The sequence below is a fragment of the Petaurus breviceps genome, unplaced genomic scaffold (genome assembly GCF_028583685.1).
Source record: "Petaurus breviceps papuanus isolate PSGF00001 unplaced genomic scaffold, PetGlider_PUasm1.0 81, whole genome shotgun sequence".
Classification (NCBI taxonomy): Eukaryota; Metazoa; Chordata; class Mammalia; order Diprotodontia; family Petauridae; genus Petaurus; species Petaurus breviceps.
The window spans coordinates 6,019,493-6,033,795 of NW_027186546.1; the positions used below are offsets into that span (position 1 = coordinate 6,019,493).

At 38.5% G+C, this 14,303-nt stretch overlaps 1 protein-coding gene across 3 annotated transcripts in view; it reads right to left on the bottom strand.

The window, feature by feature from the left end:
• Nucleotides 1-12,985, bottom strand: part of LOC138176119 (inositol 1,4,5-trisphosphate-gated calcium channel ITPR2) — a 529,530-nt gene extending 516,545 nt beyond the window's left edge. For 2 of the 3 annotated variants that reach the window (XM_069106877.1, XM_069106875.1), the window contains exon 1: nucleotides 12,360-12,984. In XM_069106877.1, the coding sequence (XP_068962978.1) occupies nucleotides 12,360-12,451 (92 nt within the window). In that variant the 5' untranslated portion in view covers nucleotides 12,452-12,984. Of the gene's footprint in view, nucleotides 1-12,359 lie in introns of all 3 variants that reach the window. The other variant, XM_069106878.1, reaches the window with a different exon arrangement.
• Between the last annotated feature and the right edge of the window lie 1,318 nt (nucleotides 12,986-14,303).

A 14,303-nucleotide genomic window follows, 5' to 3' on the forward strand; every position in this document is an offset into this window, starting at 1 on the left:
CCAGTCAAAAAACTGGAACAGTGCAGTTTTATTATTAGAGAAAGTCCTTAACATCATTGTAACTGCACAATTCCTAATCAATAGTCTTACACTTATTTACATAATTATGTTGTACCGTACCATAATCTAACAAGAAATACACATACACACAAATATTTGTACACAGTCTTGAAACAAAGTCAATTTTCATGGAGGATGATTATAAGCTTAATATGAAAAAGCAGGCAATTTATAGAGAGTGGTCAAATACACGGAGAACAGGAATAGAGCTGGAGCTTTGTGTTCTATTCCTTTCACTGATTTCCTTTGAAACTGAACCAATGCACATAAACCTTACTGTAGGAAGTCATAATTCCTTTAATTCACTTTAAACTATTCAGAAACATTATCATAGATCGCAGAACGAACAAGCTAATGAGCACTGTACCCAATTCCCACTGATCTCAAACACCTCTGATAAAGTGTAATTATGCACTAGATATAAAGCAATTATAATTGAATCCATAGAAGAAAAAAGAGAATCCTGACAAGGTTAAAATCCTTGGAACTGATATGGGAAAACATTAATCCTTGAAGCACTCACTCAGTGTTCTCTCTCTTACCAACCTCCCTGCTCCCATAGCAGGGATAGACAAACCTATCTGTGGACTTGTTCCTTGAATCCATATTTGCAATTTCCTATTACTAGAAAGACTTTGGGCTGCTAGGTGGTTCAGCAGATAGAGGACTGGGCCTGGAATCAAGAAGATCTGAGTTCAAATCTGGCCTTGGACACTTACTAGCTAACCCTGGACAAATCACTTAATCCTGTTTGCCTCCGTTTCCTCATTTGTAAAATGAGCTAGAGAAGGAAATGGCAAACCATTCCTGCTATCTTTGCCAAGAAAATTCCAAATGGGGTCACAAAGAGTCAAAGTAAATAAGTACAATTAGGAAAGAAAGAGTAATGAAATAAATTACTCCATATTTAGAGTTTTTAATGAAAAAGAAAAGGCTGAACATTACAGAAGGAAAGAAGGAAGGAAGGAAGGAAGGAAGGAAGGAAGGAAGGAAGGAAGGAAGGAAGGAAGGAAGGAAGGAAGGAAGGAAGGAAGGAAGGAAGGAAGGAGGGAAGGAAGGAAGGAAGGAGGGAAGGAGGGAGAGAATCAAGAGGGATCATCAAGAGAGAATTTTTTAAGCTCACAAAAGGATAAAGCAGAATATAAAGGAATAAAAGTGATGGTGGAGTTCAGCAAAACTGAAGTGCACATGGATACCCACAATCCCCTTGTAGGTGAATCAAGGTGCCTTTTGAGGACAAAACTGCAGAATGAAGGGGGAGAGAGAAGAGGTGGAAGAGGGAAGGAACCAGGTGATATATATTTAATAAGACCATTGATGAAGAGGGAATGGATGACATCTGCTCCCATTTCTTAGAAAGAAGAGATGCTGCATGAGAATGGAAGAAATGGTAGGAAGAAAGGATTGAAAATGAAGAAATGAAAGGAGTTTCTCAACCCAATGGGGGAGAGAATTGAACTGAATGAAAAACACTCCCTGGGAGAAGAGAAAGTGGATGCCTATGATAGGAGATGGATAGGTTTAATTTAGGGAGAGTTGGTACATTGGGAGATGACCTTCTCTAAGAAAGTATTGTGCCTTCAAAGACAACACCCTGCCAAAGGAAAATGGATATGTGAACTCCTAGAGGTAGATAACTCCCTGAAAGATGGAGGGGGAAGAAAGAACATGTACCCCAAGGTGAAAAGTTATAATCACAGAGAAGGAAATGACTGTGAATAGATCAAGGGATAGAATTAAATTTCACCATTAAGGATAAAAGATAATTTCTACCATGAGGCCCTGCTTCCACCCATATTTTACTTCCCTCATAAATTGATACATCTAGGAGCAAGGTACTCATCAGAAAAAAAGGTGAGACCTATAAAATCAGTAATATTGACATTGGTTAGAAGAAGGTGCTCACATCTAATACCTCAGAATTTTTAAATCCCTCAGAAATACAAAAATATTGAAGAAAGAATAAATGAAGACACTTAATAAGTGAATGAAATTATAGAATAAACAGGAAAGGAAGAGATTTAGTGAAAGAAAAAAGCAAAGAAGTTCCTAGAAAAAGACACGGAAAAAACTAACACAAGAAGTAGAAAAGAAGAATGGGGGGGATTTTTAAGTAAACATTTAATCAATAGGAGAAAGAAAGGAAGAAAGAAGTAACTAAATAAAAGGGGAAAAGAAATCAGTAGTTTAAGTAAAATCTGAAAACTAGGGAAAGGGTTGACAAGTGGGAAAGAGGGAGGGAGTGGTGAGGGGGAAGAGAGCCTGTGGGAATAGAGAACTGCATCAAAGTAGTCTTGCCAAAATTAATCACAGGGACAAAGTATAGAATTAAAGAAAAAAAGTATCAAAAAAAATTTTTTAACTGAGACACAAATGCGGTAATAAATAAATAAATACATCTATCCTACACAAATTATTCTCCAAAACTGAGAATGTACTCTATTAAACACCTTTTATGAGACAAATATTACCCTAATACCTAAACCATGGAAGGTTAAAGCAAAGAAAGAATTTGTATAAATTTGTATCTTTATCATTAATGAATATTGATTCTAAAATTTTAAATAAAATCCTGGCAGGAAGATTATAGCAATTTATCCAAAAAAATAATTCACTATGATCAATCTGTATTTGTACCAGGAATGCAAGGATGGTTCAACATTATAAAATTTAGCATAATTAAACATATTAGAAACCAAAAATATCCAGAACTACACGATCATATCAATAACTACAGAAAAACAGCTTTTGCCAAAATATGATGATTACTTATGCTAAAAACCCTACATAGACATAGAGGGATTTTCTTACATATGATAAAATGCATCTAAAACCAAAAGCTAGTACTATATGTAATGAAGAAATAGACACTTTCCAGTAAACAAAAGTTAAAAACAAGAATGTTCTCTTTCTCTGCTTTTATTTGACATAGTCCTAAAAATGCTTACCAAAGTGGTAAGACAGGAGAAAGATAAACAAAAAGGAGACAAAAATTATCTGTTTTCTGATGGCTCTTAGAAAATCCTAGGAAATCAGTAAAGAAACTGGTGCAGGCAACTAATAATTTCAGTAAAGTTGCAGTCTACAAAATAAGACCATAATAGAAAGGTAAGTTCTACTCCAAATAAATGCAAAATGCATAAAATATCTTAGGGTCAATCTGCCAAAGCAAACTCATTTCCTTTCTAGAATTATAAAATGTTCCTTAAAGAAATAAAGAACAATTTAAGTAACTGAAGGAATATTCAGTGTTCATGGCAGGGCTATGCCAATATAATGAAAATGACAATATTACTGAAGTTAATTTACAGATTTGGTGCTATACCAATCAAACTATCAAATAGATAATTTGTAGAGCTAGACAAAATGATACTGAAATTCATGTAGAGGACAAACAAGCTAGACTTAAAAAAAAGAAATAATGAGAAAAGTAGAAATGAAAAGGGAATAAATAGCATTTTCAATCCTCAAACTACAGAGCCCACCAAGTAGCTTAAAATAGAAAAGCAGAAGAAAATCAGGAATAACTGAATTCAATAACTCAGTATTCAATGAACCAAAAACATAAACAACCTAGGAAATGATTCCCTGTAACAAGAATTTCTTGGAAAACTAGAAGGCAGTCTAGCAGAAATTGGGTTTAGAAGAGCATCACATACCATGTACTAAATCAACTTTAAAATTAACATAGGAAGTAAATATCAAAATCACGTGATAAAAAAATTAGAAAAAAGCAAATAAGCTATGTCTAGAGAATGAACTCTTTTTTATCATTTTTATTGATATCTTGTTTTTCTACATCATCAAAATTTCTCCCAGTATCTTTCCCTCTCCTTCTACTCAGAGCCATGTGATATAGCAAATAATATTTTTACAGAAAAATGAGAGAATAAATCAGCAAAACTTCTTGATACATCTAAATAGTCTGAAAATATGCACAATGTACTTCACCCATGAATCCACCAGTGTCTTCTCACAGTTTTTCTTTAAGGTCATGATCATTCTTTATAATTTTTCCACAGGGAATGGATTCTTAGCCACACACAAAAAAGGGGGATAGAGGTAATTATAGAAAGGTAAAACAGAAAATTTTGATTACATGAAATTGGAAACTTTTTAAATTAATGCAACTAGGATTAGAAGGTAAAAGGTCAACTGGGAAAAAATCTTTTTATCAAATATTTCTGATAAGAGTTTGATATGCAAGATAAATAGACAACTAACAGAACCATGTAAGAACAAAAGAAATTCCCCAATAGATTAGTAGTCAAATAATAATAAACAGATCTCAAAGGAAAAAATGCCAACTATTGATATCTGTATGAAAGAATGTTTCAAATCACTAATAATAATGAGATATGCAAATGAAAACAACCTTGAGGTTTCACTTCATAACAAGCAACTGGGAATGGATGATAAAGTATGGGGATAATCTATTTTGGAAGGGTTATGGAAAGACAGGCACACATACTTTGTTGGTGGTACTATGAATTATTGTAACCATTGTGGAAAGCAGTGTTTCCTGTTCTCTGAATAATTCCAAATAGCTTTCCAAAATGCAAATGTAACCTAAAATATTGATACTGGCACATTTTGTGGTATCAAAAATGCCCATCAATTACAGAGTGGCTAACAAATATTGATATGTGAATGCAATATAATATGACTGTGCTATAAGAAAAAAAGAACATTCATCATGAATTCATCATGAGAAGCATGATGGCACAACTGGAACAAAGTAAAAAAGCAGAAGTAGGAAAACATGAATACAACAATGTAAGTGGGGAAAACTGCAATAAAACAACTGAAACTGGATACGAAGAAAGGAAGATCTGAGAATACATCTCCCTTCTATTTTTCGTAGAGATGGTGGACCATGGGTGAGGATAATTGCATATAGCATCTTTCAGTATTTTGGTTAATTTTGTTAATTTTTCTTACCTTCCTTTTTTTATTCTTTAAGAGATGGCTCTCTGAAGAGGAGAGAGAGAAAAGGAAACATTGGGAAATGTAGGTGATATTAAAACAAAAGTTATCAATAAAACGTATTTTTAAAAAGATAAACATAAAGAGAGCTTGGTCTTCCATAGTATCTTTCTTACTAAGAGGTAGCTAAATATATAGAATATTAATGTTGGAAAGAACCTTATAGAATCCCTTTAGTACATCCCCTTATTTTATAGACAAAGCAGCTGAGACAAAGAGAGGTTAAATAACTTGTCCAAGATCACACAGTCCTGGAAGAGCCAGGACAAGCCCTCTGCCTTGACTGCCATGTCAATTCTCTATAATATAACACAATTTAATTCACCTTCCCAATATGCTTATTATGGGAGAAATGGGGAGGGAGGGGCAGAGATATTTGTCTTGCCCATTCTTTAGAAGCACAAGTTCAAACACAGAAAATAAATTGTTTGTCTGTCCTTATCTAATTTACAAAAAATTCACTCCAGTTTATTAGATTGTAAGCCCTTTGAGGGCATAGGGGCATAGACTTTTATGGTTCTGTTTTTGAATACTCAGCAGCATTGAACAGTGCTCTGCATCTATCATATGCTGAATAAATGCTTGTTGGATTCAACTGCACAATTAAATAAAAAGTAATGAAATAGGATGAAAAGTCAACAGTACTCTATAGCAGTGCCTTTTTTTTTTTAATCAATGAAATGCTGGGATGGGGGGGGGAGAATAAATAGCTGAACAAATTGTGGTACAAGGATGTAATGGAATATCATTGTGCCACAAGAAATGATGAATACTAATTCAGAGAAACTTGAGAAGAATTTTATAAACTGATACTGAGTGAAGGAAATAGAACCAGGAGAAGAATTTACTCATGCCACAACAATGAAAAAGAAAACAATATTGAAAGAATTCAGAACTCTGATTACTTCAAGGGACCACAAACAACCTCAGAAGATTGATGGTGAAGCCTGCCCCCCACCTCTTGGCAGAGATACTAGAAACAGAAAATAAGGCATTCATTTTCAGACACAGTCAATGTATTAATTTATTTTGCTTGACTACATTTATTTGTTATAAGGAGGAAGGGGTGAATGAGGAGTCAACAGGAAGTGATAACAATTATATACGTATTAATATAACATTGTTTAAGTCCACAGGAAACTCCATTTTGTGTGTGCTTTGGGTTTCTGGGAATATGAAAAGGTACATAAAAAGGCAAAGAAAACATGTATCCAAAATACTTCAGGGTTAGCACTAAAATCAAGTTAGAAAATGGAAAACCTACCAAAGGTTTCCATGATTCTTTTTTTTTTTACTTCTACTATACCCAAGAGAAGCATTAAGTAAACAATGCTAAAAAGTCGTAAACTGTATTTTCTGTGGCTTGTGTTGTAAATTTTTTATTTGATCCATTATTTCTTGGGGTTTTTTTGTTTTTTTGCTTTTTGGAGGGCAATTGGGGTTAAGTAATTTGCCCAAAGTCACACGGCTAGGGTCTGTGTGTGTGTGTGTGTGTGTGTGTGTGTGTGTGTATGCCTCTCGTGCATGTGTGTATGTTCAGTGTCTGAGGCCAAATCCGAACTCAGGTCCTCCTGACTCCGAGGCTGGCACTCTACTCACTGTGCCACCTAGCCGCCCCATTGATCCATTATTTCAGAGGAAAAATTTTAGAAAGAAATAATAACAAAACCCTAAGTAGGAAGGGCTCAAGATAACAAAATTTCCCTGATCTATTTCCAGCATGGTTATCTACAAAATTGAGTAATATTTTAAACAATTAGGAGTAAATATTTAACAATTGATTCTCGAGGAGGAAAATGTGTGTAAGACACATTTTTTAAGTTTAATTTTCATTATTAACATGTTCTTAAATCTAGACAATCAATAAAACAAAAAATCAAGTCCTTTTATGCCATTTGCAGATGTTCACGGTGTGAATGCTCACAACAAAAATTTAACAATGGCTCTCCCCAGTCTGTTTAACTGGCTTCCATATACTCCAATAAAAAAATTTGTCTGTTCCTGAGTTCCTCTAGCATCAAATAAGGTTAATCTCAATTGTGACCCATTTTGTAGAAAGATGGAAGAATAAATAAAACAATCATGTTTACAAGTCAAGTCCGATTTTGCTCAAGAAGGCTGCTATGATAGAAACATATACATATCTATATGGAGCATATATTGCTACATGCATTAGGAGTCTATTCAAATGAGGTTTTTTGAATATTTTAAATTTTATTTCTTGGAATTGAATACTCCACTTTAAAAAATAGGCTAGAATAGTTGTTTAAAGGATACAGCTTTTTAATGTCAAAACTTACTAAGAAGATACATAATGTTAAAGCTAAAAGGAACCTTTCAACTTACTCAACACAAAAATAATAATAATGATAATAGCAATGGACATTTATATAATATATAATCCCATTTGGATCTGAGAACACTACTAGGTGGGTATTGAAGGTACTATTATGCACCTTGTACACATGAGGCAGGTAGGTGGCATAGTGGATGGAGTAATAAGCCTAGCATCAGGAAAGAAGTAGTATCAGGCTGAGATCCTGGACAAATCACTTAACCTCTGTGAAGCTCAATTTCCTAAACTATAAAATGGGATACTCTGGAACTTACCTCATAGCTTTGTTGCAAGGGTCATGTGCTTAACAAGAGCTTCCTTATTAAGTTCAAAAAACTTAGGGGCGGCTAGGTGGCACAGTGAATAGAGTACCAGTCCTAGAGTCAGAAGGACCTGAGTTCGAATCCAGCCTCAGACACTTAACACATACTAGCTGTGTGACCTTGGGAAAGTCACTTAACCTCAATTACCCTGCCTTCCCCCCTCCAAAAAGAAAAAAAACTTAAAGCATTTGTCCACAATCACACAGTTAATAGTCAGAGGCGAGATTCTAATTCCAGGTTTTTTTTTTCTCTACTTTTAGAGTTCTCTTTTAATATAAAACTTGCACTTTTTAAGATGTATAATCACAGGACTCGGACATTTAAAAGATTAGATAGAAAAATGTGAGCCAGTTACTATAGCATTTTGATCTGAATCTTATTTACTACAACACGTTAAAAAAAAGAAAAACACTCACAACTTTTAAATTAAGGCAATGCTGGAGAAAGAAAAGATTAGAAGCACCTCTAATTACCAAGGAGAAGATGAACTGGAGCTTTGAGATAAAGTAATCACTAGTTCTCCTCTTTCCTAAATCCAGTTTCCCCTTATAGCCTACAGTGAAAATTTCTATAGGACTCCATTAATTATTCAGCATTTAAAAGAGGAAAAATGGTATGTCTCCTTTTCCCTTTGGGATATATTCTATTAAAGTGGTTACATGGAATGGGTTGTTTTAAGAAATTCCATTATGTTTCATGAGTTTATTGTTGTGCATTTTTGCAAAATTATGTACATATGTAACATGTAGAAGACTTTGGAAAACATTAAAAATAGTTACTGTTTTCGATAGGATTTAGAGAATACTAGATTTTTTAAAAAGTTAAGTGTTATTATTCTTGTTGGTAAGCCAGTTTTATTCTGGATTTCTTAATAGTAGAGAACTGTTCTAGGATCTAGGTTGACATCATGCCATTCAGCAAAGGACCAGATTATTAACAGAACTACACCATTATCATTTAGTAAGACCCAACTAAAGCTCTATAGGACTATATTTTAAGGCAGATTTTACAAGGCGATATACAAATCCTGGAACTACATTGGTACATACAAATGCTAAGAAAGTTGGCTGAACTACAGAGTGGTCCATCTCAAGGCAAGAACATCTAATCAATGAAAGTTAAGTTAAACTCCAGCCAATATAAGCATTTTTAATGACCTTCCTTACCACACAACCTAGCTACATAATGATACCATCACATTATGCATTGGAAGACTCAGCTCATTAGCAGGAAAATAATAGATTGTACAAACATACTCTGAGGATAACTCAATTTCAAAACACAAAAAGTAAACAATATCAAATATTATGTAAGTTTTCAAAGAAATCTGTTTTGGACCATAGCAGAAACAAGTGAAGAAAGTCAAACACTCCTCCTAAGAGGACCTAAGAGGACAATAGAAATATGGACTATGGAGTTGACATGCTCAATTTGTTTATAAACAATAAGGGCAAAATATTTTATTGATAAATGAAGATTTGATGATTATAAGCTTCAGTTCCAAAATCTCATTAAACTTATCTCTTCTATGGAGAGTAATCCCAACCTTCCTGTTGCAGAGTCAATTTCAGCCCAGATTCTTCCCTCTAGCTTACCTTCCATATGCAATCACTTAGCAATTCTTGACAGTTCTGGCTGTATTACATGGGGTTAAGTGACTTACCCAGGGTTACATAGCTAGTAAGTGTCTGAGGAGGGGTTTGAACTCAGGTCCTCCTGATTCCAGGGTGGTGCTTTATCCACTGTGCCACCTAGTTGTCCCTTGTTGTGCAGTATCTTTCTCATCCATCCCCTTCTCTTCACTCACAACTACCACCTGGTTCTAACCCTTATCACCTTTTGCCTACACTATTTCAAGAGCCCCTAATTGGTCTCCCTGCTCTATCCCCTGTCCTATCTCTATCTATCCTTCCATGTATTTGTCAAAATAACATTCTAAAAGCAAAGAACTAAGTCATTCCCATGCTCAAGAATTTTCAATGGCTCCCTATTGCCTCTAGATTAAAATACAAATTCCTGAGCTTGGCATTTAAAGTACTTTACAATCTAGCTTCAGGCTGATTTATTTCCAGATTTATTTCATACAACAGTATTTCCCTTCATGCATCCTGAATTCCAGCCAAATTGGCCTCCTCAAAATTCCCTGAATTTGGCATTGTATCACCTATCTCTGTACAGACTTCCTCATGAACATCACCTCACCTGCTATTAGTATCTGAAACTTTCAAAAGGGTTTAAACCTAGATGTCACCTCCTGAAAAAAAAAAAGTCTTTCCTGATCCCCATGCTTGCCAGTCCTTTCTCTCATCTAAGTTACCTTGCATTTTCTTTTCTGTTAAGATGTTGTATCCCCCAGTAGAAAAGAAGCTTCTCAGGTAAATTTGGATGCTGAATTGCATTTTCTGTTTCTGTGGTTTTAGTGCCATGCACCTTGTTTAATAAGTGTTCATTCCATTGAATCAAACTTAAGAAGATCCTATATCAGCCTGTATTTTCCTTAAACAAAAATTTAGTCTGTTCATTGTCCACAGGTATAACAGCTACAAATTATAAAGCATTCTTAGTCATTTGTGGGACCAATCTAAGGAATGTAATGTCTATCTCATGATGGAAATCTGGAAGTTTATGGGGAGTGGGAAGGGGTAGCAGGGGAGGAAGATCACTTGGCAAGACTTTGTTGGAATCCAGAATTTAAACTTTCTTCACTATTTCTGCCAAAGGCTACAGTATCTCACCAAATGAAAAATGTGCAAACCAAGGTTCTTGACATACATAATTTATTTTCTACAATTTAGTAGGTACCAAACATTGCTTGTATAGATACCCATTGGAGTTTAGGGATTGCAATGGGATCTATATAAGTACTGTGGCAATCAGATTTTAAATACTGAGGACAGTAGGACTGTATTATACCATGGATTATACATATTCAAATACTGTTGATGTTAAATAATGTGACCACAAGCACAATAACTGCGTACAGTAACATCCTAAAAAGTAGTAAGATTGGTTCCATAGCATTAAAAATCCTTATTTTATTAAATAGGTGCTTAGAGAAGTATACAGACATTTCCTTTTGTACCATATCAAAGATTAACCATTAATAAATTAAACAATAAATTATTAATCGAAGTTAAGGAAGCCAGAAAACTCTGACTGCTTTAATCATGAGTATGGGAGCTCATTCTAATAGCACTTTATTTTTTTTTATTTATAAATCAATGGTGGATCTCAAGAATTTTGTTTAAAATAAAATTCTTATTAAGCTCTTTAAAAGCCCAGAGCCTGAAAGGTTCTAAACTTGATCTGAGTTCCAGAAGCAACAGAACAGATTAACTGCATCATAGTTTAGGGAAGAGACCTAAGGGGCCATCTAATCCAAACCCCTCATGTTTTATAGACGCTGAAGCTGAGGGCCAGAATTAGGTGAGGGAATCTGTCTAAGGTCATACAGGTAGATGACAGAATTTGAAATCAATTACTTTGACTCCACAGTTTGCGATTTTTCCACTGCACCACGCTGCCTCCCTTGGACAGTGTAGACTTAGGGGAGAATCTTGGAACTACTGGGAGCCCATTATAAAATCCTCAGTTTGACTTTTAAAACCATTCGTCATCTGGCTCTCTCCCTACCTTTTCTGACTTCTAACACCTTACACCCCGGCACACTTATGATGGGCCATCTAATGACACTGGCCTTTTTGCTCTTCCTCGAATAAGGCAGTCCATCCCTGAACTTCAGGTATTTCCCTGGCTGTCCCCACGCCTGTAGAGCTCAACCTCCCCAACTCCACCTTAAATCGGGAGAGGCTTCCTTCAAGTCCCAGCTAAAGTCCCACCCTCCGCAAGAAGCCTTTCTTGATCTTGTCTTAATATTGTCTCCCCCATTAGATTCTTCGAGGGCAGGGGCTGTCTTTGGCCTTTCTTTGTATCCCCAGCACTTGGCACAATGCCTGGCACATAGTAGGTGCTTATTAGCTGTCAGACCCTTTACGAATTTCAGCATAGAATTACCCGGTCTAATCCCCAAAGCTGCGGGGATCGGCCACCTGGTATGGGCAAAAGGAATTGACCTGGGAGAAAGGGGAAAAGTCCAGGCGGTGACTCTGGGACTCCTGAATATTTTCAATGCATCCCGCGGTCACCTGAGAAGCTAGGGTAATTGTGTGTGTGCTACTTCAGGCACCAAATAGATGGGGGTAGGGGAAGGAGGCGGGGGTTGGGAAAGATAGGAGGAGAATTTTTTTTTTCATCAAAAGCCAACATTTTCGGCAAAACAACCTTTGGAGAAGAAGCCAGTAAAGAAGGTGAACTTCTTCCCCAGGCCTGTTTGAGGGTTTCTGAATCACTTCCTCCTTTGATCTGTCTCTCCACATGAGATCGTGGAGTTGCAAGAGAAACAGTACTCCCCAAGCAGCTTCCTGTGCGATCGGGCAAAGCTCTCAGTCCTAAGCTTGTCAGATCCGCGGGTTCCTCAAGTCTGGAGATCGGAAGAGCGTCGTACCCATATGGGGGGGGGGGGGGGGAGTGTCGTAGAGGGCGGGACGGTGCATGCAGTCTGGAGAAGATCCCCCAACCCTGGGAAAGCCCAAAGAAAAGGAAAGGAAAAGAAAGAGACTGAGACTCCGTTCCCCAGCCCAAGCCCCTTTCCTTACCCCAGGGTGCTGATGAAGCCGTTGACCGAGCCCTCCGCATACAGGGACACGATGTCCCCGATGTATAGAAAACTGGACATTTTGTCAGACATGCTGTCTCATTTTCTAAAGTGGGTGCTCTTTTTTAATGGTTTTGGGGAGGATCCCCAGATGCCCTTCGACACCCTCTTTCCAAAGAGCCGTGGCGTTGCAGAGAGGGACCGGCGAGAAGAGGAAAGGAGGCAGGCGCCCCAGCTAACGCGGCCGGGATGGCCAAACTGCCTCTGGGCGTGGAACACGGCCCGCAGCGCCTGTACCTCCCGGGGAGCCGGGCATGAGCCAAGCCTGGTGCCTACCCCTCCGCAGCTGCCCCAAGACAACCGAAAACCGCGGGCGCAGGCAGAGCACCCGGCTGCAGCAGCGCCTCCCAGACAGGTTTCCTCTTCCTTTCACAAGTTCTGCTGAGTTTTCTCTCTTCCCGCACCTTTGCTCCTCCTCCTTTCTCTCCTCCCTTCTCTGGCTCCCCTCCTTCTTTTCCCTTGACCCACAGCAGGCGCTACCTTCCCCTGGCCTCTGCCAATGTTCCTTAGGTGTGCGTGTGTCTGTGTGTAGGTATGAGTGTGTGTGTGTGCGCGCGCTCGCGCGTGTGCCGCTTTGCCTCGGGCGAAATTTTTGACCAGGTTGGTTGTGCCCATTCGACAAGCCGGAGGAGGGGGACTCCCGGCCAATCAGAGAGCGAGGGCCTCATGAGGCACTGGGTTGAGAGATGGGGGAGGGATGGTGAGGATGGGGCGGGAGGGAGGTGGGGGGGGGCGGTATGTAAAGGGGCGGAGACCTATCTGGCCTGGGGGCGGAGTAAACTGGAGGGCTGAGATAGTTCTTGCCCTACCCTACCCCTACCCCGCCCCTTGAAAACTGGGGAACCACCTCCCTCTCCCACCCCATCCATCCCCCACTCAGCCCCGGGTGCTGCGGACTGGTCCCTCATAGTTCCCTCTAGGTTTCACGGAAATTTCAGCCTGAAGAGGACGGGGAGTGGCCACCCCTAGAGAGGCTGGCCTGTAGGAAGTTTTCCTTTTCCCCACCCACCCCAATATCGCCCCATTGCGGCCTCCTCTCCTGGCCCAGCCTCCCCACTCTTCCTCTGGCTGGCTCCTAGGATTCAGTTGCGTGCTAGTGACTTGAGCCCCTGCGCTTCCTCCCAGCGCCTGGGGGGAGGAGGGGGGGAAGAGGTGGGCAGCTGAGATCCAGAATGGAAGAAGGGAGCTGTGGGAAGGTACAATTTAGATGGAAAGGCGTTTAGGGAAGAGATAGAAAGGAAGAACGAAGGAGATTCTGATGATGAGAGAAAGGAAAGATTGAGGTGAAGAAATGCGAGTGGGAAAAGAGAATAATGTAAGGATTTCTGGGCCTCATTTCATATTCAGGGTGAGGCGTGGGCCAATGAAACTTAATACTCCAGATCTTGGCATCAGCAAACTAGAGCTGGGACAGACCCATGCTGGCGCTTTTTGCCTGCACGCGGCACTACCAAGTCATTTAGGGGTATCTGACTGTGACTGGAATTCTCAATGTCATGCACACTGGATAAGATGCCACTTTTTCCTCCGGCTAGCAGGTTAGCCTCTGCAGCAAGAAACAGTGAAAAGAAACTGGTTGCGATGACGTTTACATTCAGACTCATGTTTGCTACCTGACAGTGGGCAAATCGCTTAAACTCTCTGGGCCTGTTTCTTTATCTATAATAAGAGGAAAATTATACGAGTTTCTGAGGGCCCTTCTAGGTCTATTTCAGAGAGTCTTGAGCTTTTTTTTGTGTCGTGGAGTCCTCAAAATGTTTTTAAATTCATAAAATGCATAGAATTCCCAAGAAAGCCAATGATATTTAAATAAATTTAACAACACATTATCTTTAAATTCAGAGGCCCCAAGTAGCCCCTGGTTAGATCAATAATCCCAAAATCC